At 36.0% G+C, this 22,705-nt stretch overlaps 1 protein-coding gene across 5 annotated transcripts; it reads right to left on the bottom strand.

Moving 5' to 3' along the window:
* Positions 1 to 34: 34 nt before the first annotated feature.
* Positions 35 to 21,261, bottom strand: smarcd3a (SWI/SNF related BAF chromatin remodeling complex subunit D3a). 5 transcript variants are annotated; one of them, XM_084119976.1, is made up of 15 exons: positions 18,907 to 19,135; positions 16,524 to 16,711; positions 14,561 to 14,650; positions 11,940 to 11,982; positions 10,467 to 10,589; positions 10,253 to 10,375; positions 9,691 to 9,786; positions 5,301 to 5,402; positions 3,434 to 3,595; positions 3,233 to 3,330; positions 2,684 to 2,819; positions 2,405 to 2,527; positions 2,063 to 2,164; positions 1,330 to 1,384; positions 1,127 to 1,258 (listed from the first exon to the last, which is right to left on the bottom strand). In XM_084119976.1, exons 1-14 carry the CDS (start codon positions 18,982 to 18,984, stop codon positions 1,331 to 1,333), a joined length of 1,518 nt encoding a protein of 505 aa, XP_083976102.1. In that variant the 5' UTR covers positions 18,985 to 19,135; the 3' UTR covers positions 1,127 to 1,258; position 1,330. The 5 variants fall into 5 exon arrangements, with proteins under 5 accessions (XP_083976103.1, XP_083976101.1, XP_083976105.1 ...); XM_084119977.1 differs by lacking the exon at positions 18,907 to 19,135 and adding an exon at positions 21,027 to 21,261 and having other exon boundaries at positions 35 to 1,384; XM_084119975.1 differs by having other exon boundaries at positions 35 to 1,384.
* Positions 21,262 to 22,705: the final 1,444 nt, after the last annotated feature.

Here is a 22,705-nt window from a genome sequence, read left to right as displayed (position 1 = left end):
ACTTTTCAACTAAAAGAAAGAATCAAAATAATGATCATGATTTTATTAATTTTATTAATCTTGTTCAAAATGTCCTTTACAGACACACTGCACCTGTATTTAAATAAAATACATAACACAATAAGAATGTATTGTAGAAAGGTAAAGGGGTCAATCAATGCCTCTAAATATGAACACCTTTTGACATTCATGTAGGCTATACCAGATTTAGTTCTCATCTGTTACACTTGTGCATCAAGCACACCTCAGGCCACAGGATTACAAATGCCATCACTTATGTGATGGAATATTCAGTAAAATTAAGTCATTTATTAGCATTCGCAATGATGATGTAACTGTACTTAACCTTTGGTTAATGCTTCCTGTGCATCTCAGTGATAAGGCAACAAAGATTAAAAAAAATATAAATAAAAAAACATTTCTGAACCATGCTAAAAAAGAAACCCCTAAAAAAACAAAAATATTCACATGCAACATGCATTATTGTTTTTTCAACACAACATATAACACATTTTTGTTTTACTGCCATTTAAAGCCTCTGAAAATGAAGACATTTTCAACCATCATTTATAAAGATTGCTTATATGAGAAATCATGTTTAGAGTCGTTAACAATTCACAAAAATCTGAATTGTTAAGACAAGTGTTCACAAATCAGAATGATTTAGCTTTTCGTAGCGTGAAACTTTAGTGTTAATTTCCATTTATAGAACGTTTCAAAATTATGATTATAAATGTCACTTATTGCAAATAAAGTTAGCTGGCTTATTTTAATCCAGTGGATTTATTCATGATCTCTTTTTGCACAGTGCAAATTTAAAGACAGAAAAAACATAGAAGAAAGCTGCAAGAATGTAACGTCATATTCAAACGGATGGAAAAAAACATGACAGATTCAATATCTATACTTACATATTAACATTTAGCATGTCATTAATGGTTAAAAAAATTTCCCAGGCATAAAAGTTTCATTCATTGTATTTTTACCTTTCCAAGAAGAGACACAGTAGCATATCTGCACTTCATGTGCATCACAAAACTGATAAACAATTATAATAGCCGCTGTATTTGTGTGTAGTCAGTGTGAACGTGTCATTTCCAAGCTACATTCTTAAATTCATTGTATTGTGAGATTATATACATTCAACTGTACATTAAACATACATCAAATAAGAGTACAATTACACTTTTCGTTGATTAAAATCAGTCCAAACCTCAATACTGAGAAGGGGGTCTAATACTTTCATGTCCATTAAAAAAAAAAAAAAACTGCCAGTGTGGAGACGCCAGAATAAAAGTGGCCAAGCCACAGGAGAAACAGATTAGTTGAGTTAAGTGGTTCGCAGTGCTAAAGCTTGTTCTAGCTCCTGTCTTCGTTGTTGAATCTACATAACAGAAAAAAACATACATTTGTAAATGAAAAGAGCAAGTGAAATTTTCACTTTTGATTCTGACATACACTTCCTTTGAAAAGTGAAATATTATTTAAATATAAATTTTTAAATTGTAGTTTATTCCTGTGACGGCAAAGCTGAATTTTCAGCATCATTCCTCCAGTCTTCTATGGAAGCTTGCTTCCGCCACATAATAAAAAACTTAAAATATAATTGCAACTTTTTATCTCACACAAGTTTTAAAGTCAGAAAGTCAGAATTGCAAGATATAAACTCGCAATTCTGACTTTTTTTCTCGAGTTTATATCTCACAATTCTGACTTTTTTTTCACAGTTGCAAGTTTATATCTCAAAATTCTGAGATAAAAGTCACAATTACCTTTTTATTCAGTGGCAGAAACAACCATCCATAGTCTTTAATGTCACATTATCCTTCAGAAATCACTTTAATATGCTAATTTGCTGTTCAAGACGTTATCATTTTTTTAGGATTATTTGATAAATAGAAAGTAAGCATTTATTTGAAACATTATAGATTTATTCACTGTCACTTTAATGCAATTTTATGCATCCTTGCTGAAAAAAGTATTCATTTCTAAAAAAAAAAAAAAATCTTACTGATCCCAAACCTTCTACCTATCTAACATGATTCAGTCATGTTCCCCTCACCTTGCAATAGAAGTAGCGACTGACGGCTTCCTGAGACCAGGGCTGGTTATAAAACTCTGCTCTCCTCTCTTCCTCTGGATTTCCAGCTGTATCTGTCATCAGCTGCAACCAAAAAAAATAAAATAATCCAGTCCAGTTCAAAACAACCAAAAAAGACCATTTCTTTAAAAGCAGTTACATCCTTTCCACCACTAGGTGTAGACATTGTTTAAAAAATGTTCAATGTTTAACTTATACAAACCTAATTTGGACATACATAAAAGATGCATAATGTTTTGATATTTTATATAATAATACAGTATATGACCATGATTTAGAGCAGTACACATGGTTAACATTCACCTTAAGGTCCCGGTTCTGGGAGCAGATCCAGTCCTGGATGTAGCCTTTGGGGTCTCTGGAGAAGCTGAGCATAAAATCCCTTTGGATCTTAAGTTGGTTGATGGACTCGATAGTTTCATGGATCTAAAGAAGAAAAGGTGAATTTCAACTATGAATGTACATATGTTATGCAGAAACTCATGCCATAGGGTTTATATGGAGACATAATGAGGATATTCAAATGATGAATTATTTATTGCCAAGATCTCTCTCACATTTAACAATAAATCTCCTTCTGACCTTGTTGTCTAGGGATGCGATCTCTTGTTGATTGGCTGTGGACAGCAAGAATCCATTCATCTGACTCTTAAGAGGATCATCAACTTCAACATCAATGTCATAGCAGGCTGTCTTCTTCTGGTCATTTGGATCCACACTGATAAAATTAAAATCAAAAAGGCATTTAAAGGAACAGTTCACCTGAATATAAAGGTCATGTCATTAGTTACTCTTATGCCATTTTAAAGCTATATGCTGTTATTTTTTCAAGTGTAACACAATAATACATGACAACTTGTGTTTTTGTCTTTTTGGAGCCTCACACAATAAACTTCTGTTGTGAGGAAAAACCCATTTAAATAATCTTTATAAAATTATGTTTTTCTTTTACAGTATACCATAAAAAATAACAGCATACAGGTTTGGAACAATATGAGGGTGTGTAAACAACAGAATTAGTTTTTTTGGGAGGTGAATTAAGCCCTCTAAAAGGTACATTCGTGTCACAGGCCTTAAAACTGCTATTGTTTGAGGAAACAATAAATAGAAATACATTGTAAAACTAATTACCTAATAATATGATTGATCACAATAGGATCAGGCGGCAGCAGCAGGTTGGTCAGTCGCTGAGGGATCTCACAGAACTTTAAACGAGGACAGTCGAAGATCTGGAAGAAAAAAAAAAAGAAAGAAAAATCAAGTATGCTTATCAGGCAAAATGTTAACACCAAAATGAAGAGAGTATTTTATATGACAAAAGTATGTCAGTGCCTGCTGGAAATATTTATCACAGTTGATGTACTCCTTTTCATGAGGATCCTGCAGCTTGTTGGTCTTGACGTACTGCCATAATGCCTGGATGATGCAGGAGCGGGTTTGAGTGTGGATGCCAAGGAGACGTGCGAGGCGAGGATCCAACTTAAACTGAGGAGGCTGAAATGCACAATGGATAAAGGAAATGAAATAAACGCATTCAGAAATATCTGAACAGAGCGGTACAGTTATAAAACATGCACACATTTACTATAATTTCAATTCAGTATACTTGAATAGCTGACATAACATGTCCATGAACTTTATTCAACAGCAAGGTTTTAGGTTAAAATGTACGCTACTGTTAAACAAATTGGGATCAGTAAGACTTTTAAAGAAATGTATATTCTATTCACCAAGGATGCATTCAAATGAATGCTGTTCTTTTGACCTTTCTATTCATCAAAAAATCAGTTTTATTAACTGATGATAACAAGAAATGTTTTTTTTTTTAACATTGATAATGACAAAAGATGTAGCTTGAGCACCAATTCAGCATTTTAGAATGATTTCTGAAGGACCATGTGACACTGAAGACTGGAGTAATGATACTGAAAATACAGATTTGCCATCACAAGAATAAATAACATTCTAAAATAAATTAAATGAAAAATGTTGTTTCAATTGGATCAAATTATTTTATATTGTAATAATATTTCACAACATTGCTGGGGTTTTTTTACTGTTTTTTTTATCAAATAAATGCAGCGTTGGTGAAAATAAGAGACTTATGTCAAAAATAAACTTTTGAAAGGTAGTGTATGAAGAGTTCAGATGCAAAAGCCTCTAAGTACCATCTGAAATTTTCTTCTAGAATGATCATTTTTTATCAAGCTTGTATATTTAAGTTCAGTAATTTCACTTAAATGGCAATGAAAATTACCTATTAATTATCATTTAAGTGAAATTACTGAACTTAAATATACGAGCTTGATAAAAATGATCATTCTAGAAGAAAATTTCAGATGGTGCTTAGAGGCTTTTGCATCTGAACTCTTCGTATATACAATATGAGGGAACGTGTACATCTTAGCTGCTGTAAACAATTTGTTTTATAATGACTTCACAAGTTCATTTAAATGTTTCTGTGTTGTGACAAAATAATTTTGAAAAATACAAATATTCCATTTAAAAATGATAATCTCACAAAAACTTCATGTATGATGACTATAAAAGATTCAAGAAAAATATAAACTAGTTTTAGATAATGATTATTTCATGTGGTTCAGCTAGAAACAGGAAATTTCATGCTAACGACCCAATTGCAGATCTATTTCAGTCTTTTTCACGATTTTAAACTCCATTGTTTAAAAACATAGCTTTAGTTTTCTAACAGATCAAGCTCCTTCCCATCAGGATGTAGTTAGCAAAGTGAAAATTGCTGTAATTAAATGAACCATTTACTCACTAGCCACTGTATAGCCACTTTAGTGAATAGGGAAGGGCAATCAAACTTTTAGGGATTAATGACTCAAATATAGGTGTTAACTATAGGTGCTTTTTAAGATGGAAAAGACAAGCTAAAGCTATCATTATGCAGATGAATTTCTAACTGGTGTCTTTCTCGATACATTTATTTGGTGCTACACATTTTTGCAAAATAATTGCTATAATAACTTTTATTTGTTTAAAAAAAAATCACTTTATTTCAAATTTATTTCAAGATTTATTTAAAATAAGATTTTGAATCCCAGATTTTCAGCGCGGTCTCAGACTTTTAGACCCCAGTGTAGATTTTTCACATAGTAGTTATTTAAAGACTTTCACATAAAACCAACTACGGCATACGAATCGTCCAGTAATAATCCAGCATTCCCGCACGCACCTGGTAATCCAGCATGAGCAAGAGGGTACAGCGCACATTCACATCACCGGGCCTCTTCACCTGGAAGCCATCGGTCTCCTGGGTTGTAGCGGTGCGGTGCCACTATTAGGATTAAACACATACTCAATCTAAACAAAAGATCTATAATATATAACTGCGGCACAAGATGTGCACTGCAATTTTAATCACGATTTTTATATTAGTAGTGTTCGTCTGTGTTGAGAGTGTTTTACCAGGGCATGCAGTTGCTAAGATGTTCTTAGTGGTTGTTAGTGTTGCTATGGTGTTCAGAATGATTTTTTTAGCAGGTTGCTATGCAATTGCTAGTTGGTTTCTAGAGTATTCTGGGTAGTTTTAGGTAGTCTCTATGATATTCTTTTTACTTGATATGACTGGGTACTTTCTTTAGTGTTTTCTTCAGTATGTGGGATTTTTGCCCTTTTTATTGCCCACAAGGCGATAATCGTAAATCTGACTTTTCTCAATAAGCAGAGCTACACACCCAACATTAAAGGGATAGTTCACCCAAAAATGAAAATTATCTTATAATATACTTGCCCTAAAGCCATCCTAGGTGTATATGACTTTCTTCTTTCAGCCGAACACAATCAGAGTTATATTAAATAATATCCTGGTTCTTCACAGCTTTGTAATGACATTTGAAGCTTAAAAAAGCACATCCATCCATCATAAAAGTAATCCCACGACTGCAGTGGGTTAATAAATGCGTTCTGAAGTGAAGCAATGGGTTTTTGTAAAGAAAATATCTACACTATTCAATGTCATTACAAAGCTGGGACGAGCCAGGATATTATTTAATATAACTCTGATTGTGTTCGGCTGAAATAAGTTATATACACCTAGGACAGCTTGAGGGTGAGTAAACTATGGGATAATTTTCATTTTTGGGTGAACTATTCCTTTAATATTAATGGTTATGTGTTTGTTCAAATCTGCAACCCTGATTACGAATGAGTGTTACACCAGTAATATAACTTGCCTGTACATTTTTACTGAGCCACATTAGCGATTGAAAACCTTAACACACACCCCCTCCCCCCCTCCCCCCCCTCCCCCCCCCCCCTCTCCCCATCTCTCCCCATCTCTCCCCATGCGCCGTTTATGCATGCAGAATACATTTAAGCTTGAGAGTGAATAAAATGATTAGGCACTTTATGAGATCTCACTTGCATTTTCCCAAAACCATCACATTTCAGCGCTATTTGAAAGACAACATAATGGCAAGGACTCGCAGTTCAACTCAGTTAGCTTTGCTTGACATTGGAGGTGTTTTCAATGCCGTCCTTCTACACAGGTAAATCACTCTTTTTATCACTCGGCTCAATCTGGTGTGTGTTGTGATGAAAACCCACAGTCACCAAGGACAATTTAAAGAGCTGCCGAATGAATAAACTCAAATGCGGTGCGTACAGCCAGTTCCAATGGGCCGGAGGCACGAGGGTCACTCCTCGAGAGCCGCAGACCACTTCTGTGAATATGCCTTCCCTAAACCTGAATGTCCCTAACAAAGTGCATATAAATATTAAGTGCGTGAGGCAGCTGGGAAGGCTCCCTTGTGTTATGTAAATGCCTAAATAAATGTGTCTGAATAGCACCTATGCACAATGGTTCCTCCACTAAAATAGAGTTAAACACACTTGCTGAATACAAAGCCTCTCAGAGTTCAGGGTGCTGTAAAAGGTTTTTTAAGTGTTTGTCTTCCGAAATGCATTTCTTTTCTCCCGTTAATGCTGCCCAAAACTCTGTGCTGGCTGCAGTGTCACCACTCCACAGTGTCATGGGCAACTTCTTCATGTAACCTGTTGCTATGGAAACCACTAAGACATGTCTTACATGAAGAATGTTTCACTGAACTTTTCATTATGACATTGACTTTTCTATGGCATTTCAATTCAATGCGTCACACAGTAGAGGACAGGAGATGCTCGTAAACGCATTGAAATGTGACGATTTCACCCTGTGTTACTGTCCTCAACCTTGTTTGAAATGTAAAGAAGACTCTTGGTATTCTCCCATATTACAGTTGTGGTCAGAATTATTGGCATCCCTGGTAAATATGATCAAAGATGGCTGTAAAAATAAATCTGCATTGTTTATTCTTTTGATCTTTCATTCAAAAAATACGCAAAAAGTGTGTGTGTGGGGGGGGGGGATCACATGATGAAATAAATGTTTTTCTCCAAAACACATTGGCCAGAATAATTGCCACCCCCAGAATTTTTTATGAGTAAATTATCTCTGAAGTATATTCCCATTAATATAAAAACAATTTAGTGACTAGAAACTTGAAATTGTCAAGCTATGACTTTGTGTTGTGTCCCCATATTTATACTCCTGTGAAACAAGGCGGACAAATTTCCTTTAATCATCCAGCACAATGAGTAAAACCAAAGAATATAGTTCTGATGTGCAGCAAAAGATTGTTGAGCTTCACTAAATATAGAAAGTGGCTGTAAGAAAATAGCTAAAGCACTGAAAATTCCCATTTCCACCATCAGGGCAATAATTAAGAAGTTTACAATCAACTAAATATGTTACGAATCTGCCAGGAAGAGGACATGTGTCTATATTGTCTTAATGCATGGTGAGGAGGAAAGTTCGAGTGACCAAAGACTCTCCAAGGATCACAGATGGAGAATTGCAGAGATTAGTTGAGTCTTGGGGTCAGAAAGCCAGAAAGCCACAAAAAAAAAAGATCAAACAGCTCCTACATCACCACATGTTGTTTGGGAGTGTTTAAAAAAAAAATCCTCCTCGCTCATCCAAAAACAAACTCCAGCATATTCAGTTGTCAGACATGATTGGACCTTCAAAAGGGCTTTGACTGTTATAGGCTTTTCACGTTTGTCTGTCAGTGAAGAAAGTAAACATAGGGTCAACTTATAGGTTGATTTATGAATCATTTTCTCAGAAGCATTCATTTACTGAAAGCTACTAGGAAATCTAGGTAACTAAGTTTATTAAATTCACATTCATTATTGATCTTATGCCTAATACAGGGCCGTAGACAGGGCTTTAAAAACAAAGAGGTCCTAAATTTGAGGTTGTTAGGGAGTTATTATTTCGCTGATATGTGCATTTCAAGATATTTGAGGGGAAAAAAATGAAGTATAAGAAATAGCTTTAAAACCATGTTAATGGGCAGTAGATTATTTGTCAATACCTGCTCTCTCCTCATTTCTCTCAGTCTCCTTATCTTGCCCTGTCTCTTCCCCTCCTAAAGCTGAGCTTTTTTTTATTTGCTGAAGGCTACAAATTGTATATTATTAATTCTCAATATGTACACATTCATTATTAATCTTGTGCCTAACATGATGGAAACGGCTTTGTTATTTTTCGTCACCTCACAATGACAGTAAACTAATTATTACATTACATGCGTCACGTTACATAGGCCTATTTTCAGTTCAAAATGGCGAAATTAGACAAAAGTTTATTAGTTTGCCTGATTATTTGTGTCATTCGTTTAACATTTATGACCTAAAAAAAAATTAAAATATGAAATGTTTAGTTTAGCTACTTATCTCGCACTTCACCTAAACTGAAGCGTCGAGTCGCTCGGCTAAAATTCGCGCTCGGCAGCTTCTGTGAACATAAAGCCCGCCTACTTTGATTTGATTGGTCATCTCAAATATTCTGACATTGACGAGCAGTGACAGACCAATGAGGCTCAGATGAACACACACACACACACACACACCCTGAGGGCACCTACTCTAGCCTATTAGTCCTCTATAACATTGAGGAAATGCAGAAATGATTTAGAAACACACAACAGCAGCTACATATAGAAAATATTTTTTTTTTTTTCTATCATCGCTTTGGCGCCCCCATGGTGCTGCACCCCTATGCACCGCATATAGCGCATTCCCACTTTTTGCGCCACTGACTGTAATGATTATGAACATAACTTTTTAATAAGCAGGGGACATTCCCAACTTTAAACAAATAACCATTTACATGTTTAGGACGTTTGTGTTGTAAGACTGTACAGGGACTTCAGATATAAAAACAATGGGTCATTAGGCAATGTTTTCTCAGTAAAATCATTTAATTTCCTATTAATTCTATAGAATGTGTGAGCTTACTATGGAATACCAATATGGCAGCATGGTGGCTTCACTTTTTATGACGTCATGAGCAATACAATTAACTTAAATGAAAGGTTAGATTTTTGTGAATATTTTGAATGAAAGATCAAAAGGATAAACAACGCAGATTTATTTTTACAGCAATCTTTGATCATATTTAACAGGGGTGCCAATAATTCTAAAAACAACTGTAAATGCTTTCAACTTTTGTTAAGACTGAATATCAAATATGGTTTGGCAATGGTTTATTGTTGTATGTTGAGTGAGTTAATGCTCACCTCCACTAAGTGGTTGTCAGGGCCGTATAGATCCTTATCCAGCTCAATAACAAGGCTCTTAAAGAAAGATGAAAACTTCCTCTTTTGTTTTCCAGGCTAAAGTGCACAGGGAATAAAAGATAAAAAATTAAAGGGACTTAAAAAGGACTAGCAAATTGAATGAAGCCTAAACAACGATTAGTATCAGCAGAATAATATCTCCACAAAAAAAAAAATTGTTCCATGCAATTAAATTAAGTCTTTTCAGGAAAGAAAAATAATTTGAATAGATTTTTTCTAGCCTACAAGCTTAAATACATTTTATGTATGCATGCTAGATGCAATAAAAAAGACTAAATTGGATTCGGTTATGGTCAATAAAAATTATTAATGCATGGATTAAACAGCAACTGATTGCACGCAATGAAATTAAGTTGTGACAAAATGGTGAGGAATTGTTACATTTGCTCATTTTTCTGACTAACATTTAAAATAATAATAACAACGATCATTCAAGACAAATTAATTCAACACTGCATTATAGAACAGATGGTAAGATTATGAATGCAAACTCAGTGCTTACATCATCCAACAACTTGCCCTCTACACGCAGCTCCCAGGATGCAATGCTGCCCTCTGAGTCTTCTGCGTCAGGTTTAGCAGGGTTGTAAGTGTTTGAAATGTACAATCGCAGCTTCCGTTTTTGCTAGAACAGAAGAGCACATTTTCCATGTCGTAGTTAACTATGAGTTAGTAAAATCTCACTATAAATGTGTACTTTAACTGAAATCACATACCTTCATTGGTCTTTTGAGGGCTTCCTGTATATCCACCCTCTTCCTCATAATGGTTTGGTCAAGTTTGCGCTCAAAGGCCAGGAGGTCCATGTACGCCTGGGACTCTGGCACCAGTTCACGGATCTAATGAAAAGGCATTCAATGCATCACTCATTTTAAATGTTTTCTAAGCAGTTTGATGATATTCAACACATAAAGTGTATGGTATAGTACACTATTTTCCCTGAACCATTAACTCTCTGGTTTATTATAAATCTCAGTTTTGACTGAAGATGTGGCACTAAAACTTAGGGCAATGGTTTTCAGCTGGTTTTGTTTCAGGTCCCATATTTTGGACATTAAGTGGAAACTCAAAACAGTATCAAAATGTTTTTTTATTGTGCACCAATATAACAAAAAAACATGGGTATATTACCGTTATTATCATATTTATATATGAAATATATTATATTAATGTATTTTATGCATTTTTTACTAATTTATAATAAATGATAACATTAAATTATAACATTATTGTATTAATAGAATTATTGTATAAATATAGTATATGCAAAATTATTAACAAAGCTGACAACTGAAAATTTTGGTTTGACTTTCAATGGTTTCATGCTCTTAGCAGACAAAAACCCACTGCCTAAAACACATTTTATCCTCAATGGGACTCATATTTAGTGTAATTCTTTTTCTTACCTTAGAATTAGGAAATGATTAAAGGTAAAACTCCATAAGTATTATGAAAAGAGTAATTATTCATATCCTGATTCTGACAATACACTAGTCTATATTTATCAAAATTCTAGGCCTATATTAAAGCTTTGCGAACTGATCGAACATCAAATGATTTCACCATGCGTTTGCACCACTTTACTAAGTCAATGACAGTTTAACATTCTGATTCTCATTTGTTACTGAAACAAATCATGTATGTCCTTGCGTGAAACACAGTAAAATTGTAACTTGACTCTCTCCTGATTTTCACAGTGTTGCATCATTCTCTCCATCCCATGTGACCACCAGTATTTTACAATCCCCATCACAATGAATTAAGAGCTTTTGTTTTGCCTGCAAAAAAAACCCTACAAAGACATTAGGAGGATTGCCCATTTCAAGAACTACCACCACCTCCAATTCTTGTTATTGTGCGTATTACTGTGTCTCATCCCGATGGAGACATTTTACCAAAATAGTCGTGTTCCTGCACACAGCCTACTTCTCCATGCAACCACACACCCTCACATTCCGTGGGAATCAAACCCTTTTCCACTGACAGAAAACGCCAAATACACAAGAGAAGTCTTTGTGACACATTGGACTCCTCTTACCCACGCCTTTCACTTTTTTACCCCCGGGAAAAAATTAAGAACCCAGTACAATTACCTGTACCGTGCGATCACTCTTGACTTGGCACTGAAAATTAAGAGATGAATAAACAAACACAGACAAACAGATAAAAGCAGCAGTGATGGACCTCACCCGCTGAGGGAGAATCTTGTCTGCCATTTTTCTTCTCTTGGCACTACGGATGGGGGAAAACAGAGAGAAAGAAAGAAAGAAAGAGAGAGAGAGAGAGAGAGAAGGAGAGAGAGAGAGAGAGAGAAAAAGCATGTTACTATGGTGACTGATAGCAGAGTCCACAGGCCATCTGCTGAATAACTGGGACCTATCCAGACGTTTTTCCAGCTGTGTGTGTGTTATCAGAAAGAGAGAGAGAAAGAGAGAGAGAGAGAGAGAGAGAGAGAGAGAGAGAGAGAGAGAGAGAGAGAGAGAGAGAGTATAAGAAGGAAAAAGACAAACAGAAAATATGAAAATAACAGTATCATAATTATGGGAGAGGTTTCTTGCTGCTTTAACATCTGGCTGTCTCAGTTATTGTAAAGGGGACACATTTCACACAGGACACGTTCTTGCGTTCAAAAATTGAAAGATGTAACGGAATGTCTCGAAACATCTTCATTCATGTCACAAGATGCTGAAAGAACAGCGAGACATGACGGAACAGTCAAATGCACCCCTCTTGCCTGTGTTAACATACCATAAAAATGTTTGTCATTTTTACAGAAAGGGACTATAAAATGCTACAGGAAAACCTTTTTAACTGCAAGTTACCGTACCATATACAGTTAAAGTGTAAATGGTTTAATGTTGCATTATATGTAATTTTACTGTAAAATCTGTCAAGATTATGTTTTTTTTATGTTACCATATAATTTACTGGGAAAAACAGTAAGAGGACATTCCCAGAAGTCCCTAGGTGACATCACATCTGATTATATTTTATTACAATTTGTATTAGTAACGTACATTGATTTGTGTCACAATTGATGTAACTTAGTTAATACTTATTGCATTATTTTATTGTCATATGTGTTACCCTGATAGTGTTTTGTCTTTGTGTGTATGAACCTGTGCACTGTATTTTCAAATAACTCTGATTCATCATGTGGATCTCTGTTTTGATACTTGCGTGAAAAAAAGCAGGTAAAAAGCAGATTTTGGTATCACTTAGGGTGTGTTCACACTTGTAGTTCGGTTCGCTTGGTTTGTGACCAAAAAAAAACCCATTTAGTCCTGGTCCGCTTAGCGTTCACATTGGCATTTTTAACACCAAACCGAAAGATACCGAACCTAAAGGCAAAGGGAAGGGATGTGTCACAACCTGATTGGTCAGCTTTTATGACGTATTGCCTCTTTTGAGATTGAACTTGCCTTACATCCAAAACAATGCTGTGTGCTGGGAGTCAAAACAGCGGCGGGAATCCCTCCATCACACACACAAACGAAGATCTGCTGCAAAGATACACGGTTCTAAAGCCTGTACCGAACTGTGGCGGGAAACATCGCGACAATGACGAGAAAAAACAGTTATGCTAGAGCATTCTTGTCCTTTTTAGGGTCTCATCTTCTTGTTTTTGGTTCGTTTACATGTCTTTGGTCCTTGTTGCGTTCATATTTCATTCGAACCGCACCAGAGTTCATGTGTTCACTTGTTTGGATGGCAGCGTTCACACTTATTCAAATGAACCACACTAACAGAGCAATCACACCAGAGATCATTTTAATGAACCAAACATGCCAAGTGTGAACACACCCTTAATGAAATATACCGTTAAAAGTTGAAAAATATACAGGCACCAATATGTCATCTTGTAGTACTGGAAACATTGTCACAGTGGATTTCAGGCAAATATAGCTGCCATTTGTTTTACTGTAAATTTAATGAGAAAAGTGTAGAAAAACAGTTAAAAAAAACCAGTGCAGATCAACAGAAGAACATGTCCTGTGTGAGCAGTCCATAACATTTAGGAAAACTAGATCTTTGCGGTCCAAATGTCTGAAAATACAGACTTCTAAAATGTAATTCCCAGCATCAATTTGGACCACAAAATCTGGAGTCAAATCCAATTGCCGTTTACAGAAAAACGTTCCCAAACATGATGCATATAATTCGTTCAAGTTTTTCCACTGACGGACATGCCACACTCCTACGGACACCGAGAGCTCCTCAGGTCCAGAGCCGAGGAGCACATGACCCCTTTGGAGCAGGAAATGCCTGTCCACATTCACATCCACATTCCTCTGGAGAATAAACTTTCTCATGGTCCGACTCGTCCACCCCAAGCTACACTGCTCCTCCGGGAGAGGCTGAGAAGCGGAGTCCGAGATGCAGTGGCGGGTGTGAGAGTGAATGGCTCATCACATTTTCTTGATCTACAATTAATGATTAATGCATTTAGGTGGAAAAAAAATGTGTGTTACTGAACGTAGGGCAACAATAAAAGAGGAAATTCTGAATTAACACAAACAGCATGACAGAAGGGTCATGCAGTCCGCATACAAAGCTAAAGAACCGCAAGCGCATATTCTACTTCACATGCACTGGAACAGGACATTCATCCTCAGGTCATGTTGACTATTGTGTCCATTTAGTGAAAGTTCTTTTTTACTGGTTTTTACTTTAATCTGTTACCTTAAGTGCACACATGCATTGGGGGAAATATGTCAAGTTTGATGCTTCAAACAGGAACAAACCAATCAGGCAGCGACATGTCCATCACAAACTGTCAAACTAACATGCAGCAGAGTAAACAGCCTACTTGGATCCAATTGCAGGATCTGACTGGGCTTCTCTCATGTCCATCTGTCTCGCGGATATCTCATTTGTTGCTGGAAATCCAAGTGGTTTCCTATAGGTTGATTTGGGGTACCTCTAGTTAGTTACTTAGAGATGCATTATAGATGGAATAATATTGGCCGATATTAAGAGTTTTTTTTTTTTCCTGTAACAGTCACTATTGTACACGTGTATATATTATACACAATATCTGACTATATTCAAAGGTTTTTTTTTTATTAATGCAAATTAATGCAATAATATATTAAATTGATCCAAAGTGACAGTAAAGACACTTATAATGCTACAAAAAAAATATATTTTAAATAAATGCTGTTTCTTGAACTTTCCATTGATAGAATAATATAATCCTGAAAAAAATGCATCCAATATATCACAAAAATATTAAGCAACACAACAGGTTTTCAAAATTAGAAATGTTTCTTGAGCACTAACTCAGCATATTAGAATTATTTTTGAAGGATCATGTGACACTGAAGACTGAAGTAACTGCTGAAAATTAAAATAGTATTTTTTATCACTACTGAATGCAGCCTTGGCGAGTTTAATGGTGAGACTTATTTTTTCTTACTGAAAATTTAACATTAAAGCCACTAATAATTTAATAAGGCCAAAAATGTAACCTTTATTTCAATATCCACTGAATGAATATCCATAACAATCTATTTTTCATACTGTATGCTATAATGTTTTGATGCCTCACATGTAGCATTGAAAATTATTTTTAGTATTTATATTTAATTTTTTATTTCGACAAAATAGTAGATATATTTATATACTTAAGGGCCATTTAACAACCATAACATTAAAATAATTAGCAGTGTATCTGTATCGAGCAGGATATATGTGCATCCATATTAAATAGTATTGCAAGTTGATGCAACTCTAGCTCAGAATGCATTAGTATTGTATTTTCATAATCAAAGTCTAACATTTGTTAAACCATTTGAATTTTAAACATGATCTGCTGAATTTAGGCTTCCCATCAGTGATCACAACAGAAACGCTTACAAGCATAAACAGTTGAAATAAAAACACAAGGACAATTACAGTACAGCAACAAGACAGATGAAAAGCTGAGAAAACTAACAGCAAATTCCAAACGTCACTTTTATGCCCTTGGGAAGGGAATGCTATTAGCAGGGTTGTTTTAAATGAAAATGAGCAATGTAATCCCTTCACGAAGGTCCCTACCGCACTGCTGTTAGTGAAGTTTAAAGGCGAGCGTGACTTTGAGGACACAATTTTGCCCTTTGTGATCACATGATCCTGATGCGCATGTAAAACGTTTTTGAAGCAAATGCCACAAAGAGAGCAGTGCGAATCAAACAAGACATAAAGATTCAATATATGATGCTAGGTCTTATTGGCTACAACTCTAATATCTATAAACGAATTTTGAAGTGTCAGTGACATACGTGCCATTTAGTACAGCCTGTACTTGGACATATGAGACAGCAATGCACTGCAGACTTCAGACTTCATTTCAAGTGCTCTGCACTTCTGAGTAGATGGGGAACTGTGATCCTCACTTTTAAAATGCATTAGCTGTAAGTGTGCTTAGGTGATTAATTATGATAACTGTGGCACTATTAATATTCACCAAGAAATATTTTGGCATTTAATAGCGATCAAAATGTTAGTGTCTAAAGTTAGAGCACCTGAACTAGCCAAACATAATATATTCCAGTCACTAGAGATCGCTACACTTGGTAAGGGCTCCCTGGCGAATTGTAGGAGCAAAGAAAAAGACTATAAAACCTTAATACAATTTCATACAGGCGTAAGGAGTGCAGAAAAACCAATACGCCTAGTTTGCCCTCAAGAAAGGCTCTAGGAATACATGTCTATTATTTCTTATCTGTTGTGTGCACATATCTAAAATCAACAGAAAAAGTGAGAGGTCAGAGAACAGTGTCACTCACTTTCTGGGACGGCTCTGGACAGGGGGAGGTTGCACGGGCTGGGTCGGGGCAGGACGTTTTCGGTTGGGGTCGAGGGCTGGGTTAGGCATCCCTGGTCGAATGGGCGGTGTTCCTCCATATGGAGGTCCAGGAGGCCCCATGGGAGCTCCTTGATGGGGCATCCGTGCCCCTGAGGTCATCCCTGGACGCTGTGGGGGTAAAAAAAAAAAAAAGAAGAAGTAGAGTAAAGGTCAGGTACCAAAACATTTCTTTGTTGAACTCACTTGACGTGTTATAGGAAGTTTACCCCAAATATCTCGGACACACAATACAATGAAGATACATGTGCATTTATTCACAATTAAAGCAAGTTCACATAATACACAAAGACCCTTTTACGTTAAGGCACTACAGGGTGCTGTAATGAACTCCTCCTCCTCCAGTACCCGAAGCTGAATTAGGCCAGGGCCTCTCGCACCTGTGCCTGTCATTTCTGAAGCGACAGCTGCTCGCTCTCTACCAAAACACAGAGGCGCTGGGAAAGTCAGGCAAACGCAGTCTAAACGGCAACTGTGCAAATTGTGATGTCAAATATCTTCTCATTTCATTTAGACCACATACATTGTCCTTTCTGCCATTAGACATTAAACAGGGAATTTCTATTTTTCCAATATAAACCTAGACTGATTTGTATTGGGAAAAGTGCTATATAAATAAATCTGAAGGGAATTGAATAGAAATCACAATAATGTAAATTTTACAATAAGAATCAATTCGTTAACATTAGTTAATGCAATAGCCAAAATTAAATATGCATATAAATAATAATTTTACAGTATATATTATTATAGAATAAGGTTCATTTATGCATGAGCAAATATGCAACGTTTTTGTTTCACAAATCTGTATAAATTATTATTTAATTAATTAAATTAAAACAGATATTTTAACATCATAACATATACTTACAACATAACATAGAAACTACAGTATATCTAAAAAATTAACTAAACATAGATTAATAAATGCTGTAAAATGTTGTTCATTGTTAGTTCATAACACCTAATGAATCAATTAATTCGTTTTTGTCCTGTTATTATTTCTCAGTTGTTTGTGTGTTGCAGAGGAGATTTGAGGTCTGTTGTTCATGACTCATGGCAGAGTTGCAAAGTCCCTGTGACTCTGGATGTGCACCAAAGTTGTGGAAACATCCAGAATGTGAGCCAACGTCCCCAGCTCCAGTCCTCCCTACATTGCGGGTACGGTACATCCCTGATGGAGATGATCCCGTATGGTGCGGTGACCCTCACGACCTGATCATCGCTTTCCAAAGCAGGCCAAGCTCCAGGGGTGTCCAGGCCTGGTCCAATCTCAGAACATCTGAGTGAAGAGGCAGTGGGATGTGAACATGTGGACGCAGCGGGAACCAGTGCAGGTCTCTGCCAATCCCTAGCTCTCAAGGTCACAATGGATGTGTTCAGGGCACAGGAGGAGACTATCACAGAGGATAAGTTACAGAAGAACACTTTCTGGACTTAATTAACCATGTCAATCTTTACTAAAAGGGGAAAAAAATATCAATGGGTTTGTAGTGGTGCAACCTGTTAAATAATGAAAAGGTATTTAACTCAAAAACTGATAAACTAAAAACTAAATAATAATTTAAAAAAAAATCAATCATAGGCCAAGTGATCATTATTTATAAACCATGGAGATCACCAGAAACCACCCCTAAAAAGCCTGCATTCAACCCCAATCCAGCCATTCCAAATTCATAAATAGCCTTTTCTGGAATATACTACTAATAGAGGATTAGTATGTCTTGAAGGCTGTTTTAGCAATAAGCCTCTAGAAATAATACCTTGTATTTGGTCTGATATCAAATGGCACTTGAATGCAGCTTCAAAATAGTTGCATCACCACGAAAAGTTCTAAAAAGTCTCCATAACCTTTAATTCTTCCACATTTGTAAGCAGTAAACACCATGAAACGCATACATCAAGTTTGCTTCCACTACATGTTCAGGACTGAATAAAATAACACAGCAGGATTTTTGTGTGTGATCTACCCTCAGGGTGTTCCTGATACACTCCCTCCTGCACACACACCCAAAAGAGCATCCTTTATTTCATACTGGTACTCGTTCCTCAAAATACAAGTATTTCTCATACTTCCAGCACCGGCGTTTCTCTTTCCTTGTGTATCCTCTCCATTTGTTAAACACAATAACCTTACATTCTTTCTCCTACACTCCGTCCTCCTCAGTTGTTCCTGTTTTTTTTTTTTTTTTAATCTAGATAAAAATGAGCAGTAACAACGGCTGCATCTTAGTTCTCCCGTGAGCAGAGCCACAAAGCTATTGACACGCTTCCACATGCACAAACACGCTCACTCACTCACTCACCACTCCATGGACGAGAAACTCAAACAGTTTACTCTTGGTGGCTTTACGAGCTCCTCCGGCAGAATCCTCCATGTCCATTTATAAAATCCCAAGTCCCTCTTTTGTTTCCTCTATTCCTGGGTACCTCTGCCACTGTGCGCTTCCCTCACTTTTCCTCTCCTCCAAAAGAGAGTGCTCACTCCCTCCTTCTCCTCCCTCTGACGTTCCCTTTCTCCACTCTCTCTCTCTTTTTAAAGCATGTCAGCGTGTGGCCAGAGTCGAGTCTCTCTCTCTCTCTCTCTCTGTTTTAGTGTAGCTTCCCTAACAGACACTGGGTTGGGAAGGATGGGGGTCTGTGAAGGGGGCTGTCGCTGGACCACCAATGTGTCGGGGAATGCCGCTGAAAATAGTGACACACGGCAAGCAGGACTACCAAAACACAGCCACTGTGCTGTTCCAATGGACAGTTATGTGGCGGTAAATTAGTACCTGTGTGATCTCAAAGCTGGTTATTAAGTCCGAGAATTACATCAGAGTAAAGTCCGAATGACTAACCTTATGGAATCTCTGAAATAGTGTTTTTACTAGCAGAGTTTTGAAGAATTGTCTGTGAACTGCCATAATGGGACTGCTTAATTAAAGGGATAGTTCACCCAAAAAAATGTATTCTGTCATCTTTTACATGTCGTTCCAAATCTGTATGGTGTTCTATCTTCTGTGGAACACAAAATATATTTAGAAAAACATGAGGTCCAAACAACATTGGTCCGCAATTAATTTTTCATTGTATGGACACAAAAAATACTGAGACATATAGGCTGAGTAAATAATGACAGAAATGTAATTTTTGCATGAACTTTCCCTTTAACCCAAGCACATCTCAATAGGCTGTTGGATTTAAATATACTGCTAAATCTTTCAGATGGTCCAAACAAACATTAAAAGGATGAGATATTATTGCATGAATGCAATGTTTGTCAGCTAATATATTTTTTTGTAGGTTTGGGGACAAATTGTTCAACCAAAAAAAAAAAAAAAAAAAAAGTCAGAAAATCACAATCATTGAATTTCAAGATTAAAAGATATCTCAGAGATTAAAATGTTTTAATTTACAAATAATACATTTTTTAAATACCACTTACAATGAGGAAGAGACTGTGATATAAACATCCAAATATCTCAATTATTCATTATAATACCTAATTATGTAAATTGTCATAATTAGCATGGTACTGATTTGCATAAAGTTTTGCACTGTTTGCACCAACTAAGCACTATTACAAAATATATTACAAAAGCAATTACAAATATTATATAGAAGAGGAAGAACAATATCTTCCTGTAGTAGAAGACCCCCTTTAAGGACCCCCATAAAGGCTAATACAGAAGAGTGGCATTGCCCCATTCAATCAGAGTGAAAGGGGTGCTGCAGAGGGAAAACACAGGTTCTGGGAAGATGTGAGCTCAGTTGTCCAAGTGCACACACAGAAAATGTGCTTAAAAGCTCAATCATTCTCCTATTAATGAACTTATTTTCAGTGTGGTTAGATAGCCTACATATTTTCTACTCATATGGTCTCTTTATGAGAAAGGCGCACTGAATAAATAGCCTAGTACTTGTGCTAAAGGAGTAAATGTAATGTGGTATTGCTGAGGGACAGACCACTGGAATTACAAACTTCAGTATTGCAAACAACACTGTCTGGAAGCACAGACACAATGCAATGCAGATGTTGTGCTAAACAAGGACGTTCATCAGCAGTGTATACAAGTTACATGATACATTAGTATCAAAGCAGCTGGAAGAAGTTTTGAGACAGACTATTGTTGATCATAACCAGATATGGTATTTCTAAGCTATTCAAAACTGTGCAGTCATATGGATGCAAAAAAAAGATGATGCATTCCCTACAAAAAAGCAACTGAATGACAAGAGCAATAGTTCAATAGACAGGTGTCAATTAAGCGCGCAGGACTGTTTATACTCAAATAACATTGTCAATTATTATCAATGCATAAAAATAGCAAAATTACAGTAGACGTCTGAATAGCACTCTCGTTCCAAGAAATAATGAATGCTGAAAACGCATCTGAGATTGAAGCGGATAATGACGCTGTGAGCGATGGCGTTGCATTCATACCTTTCTTTCCATTGCTGCAAGTTTGATGCTCTCAGTTCAGCTGAAGAGGTGAAACCTGTGAATTACACGAGGTCGATGTCCGGCAACTTCTTCGTTGTTCCAGACAGATTTTCGGCTACTCCCCCCTCCCCTGGGAAAGAGCGCTGGATGGAGGGATGCAGGCGAGGAAGGCCCGTGTCTGTGATTTCAGTCGGGCTCTGGCGGCGGCGAGTGCGGCAGACGCAGCAGCGCAGGCGCGGGGATCGTCCAACACAAGCGATTCAATGGTTTAAGGGAACGTCGTCAAATTACAGGAAAATTTAAGCAATCTGTACATTTCGACCAGATAACTAAAATGTACATTATCGTATTAAGAATAAAGGAAATTTTCTGTACTCACCACCACCACCACCACCAAGATTAACGAAAATGCACGGAGCAACAAAAGAGAATATTTCCTGTGTAAATACTACAAGGTTTTTTTAGTGAGACTCAAATGTGAGGGCCAAAGAAAGCTGAGGGAGAACCGATGCCTACTTACCTAAACATTAACGCACCCAAATTTTCATATAGCCTATTTTACATTTACATACATTTATTTACATTACTCACTCACACATTGGCCTGCCCTATATGAACATAATAGTGACGCTGAAAGCTATTTGGATACTTAAAACCCCCTTGATTCACAAATAATATCTTAATGTATTTTGTATGTAACAAAACGTCATACCAAGTGGCATTTATTTCTAAGAAAATAAGCACAAGCACATGTTTTATATGAATATATAATATTATATATATATATATATATATATATATATATATATATATATATATGAAGAGTTCAGATGCAAAAGCCTCTAAGTGCCATCTGAAATTTTCTTCTAGAATTATAATTTTTATCAAGCTCGTATATTTAAGTTCAATAATTTCACTTAAATGGCAATGTAAATTACCTATTAATTGTATATATGTATATGTATTAGGGCTGTCAAAAGACTAATCGCATCCAAAATAAAAGTTTGTGTTTACATAATATATGTGTGTGTACTGTGTATAATTATTTTGTATATATAAATACACACACATGCATGTATATATTTAAGAAATATTTGCATACATATACTGTATATATTTATATATAATTTATATTATATATAAATATAATTTTTTTATATATAAATTACAAATTTTTTTTAAATATATACAAGCATGTGTGTGTATTTATATATACAAATTTAATTATACACAGTACACACACATATATTATGTAAACACAAACTTTTATTTTGGATGCGATTAATCGCGATTAATCTTTTGACAGCCCTAATATGTATATATCTCAATTATATAATGTTCAAAATGAAGACGAAATCTATTGTGGTAATTTTCACTTTTGGCACATTTTCTTTTCAAACTTTGAATCATGTCAGTGTAAATGCATTTAATACACCTGTACTTACTCTACCAGGACCTCATTCCAAACTTGAGGGTAAGTAACTTGAAACATCCTAACACTGAAAACAAACATTCTGACACCAGTCAGTTAAAAGTAGTTGGAGAGATGGGTCAGAAAAAGTGAATCTAGTTCTGACGAAAAACTTAAGTGTCCAGAAGGGTCTACATTTTTGGGGCTATAGTATACACTAACATCTGCACCATTTTGGACAAATCATTCTCATAATAATTATATGAGC

This window comes from Abramis brama, assembly GCF_963993115.1.
Source record: "Abramis brama genome assembly, chromosome: 7".
In the NCBI taxonomy this organism is placed as follows: Eukaryota; Metazoa; Chordata; class Actinopteri; order Cypriniformes; family Leuciscidae; genus Abramis; species Abramis brama.
This window is presented reverse-complemented; position numbering and strand designations above follow the sequence as displayed.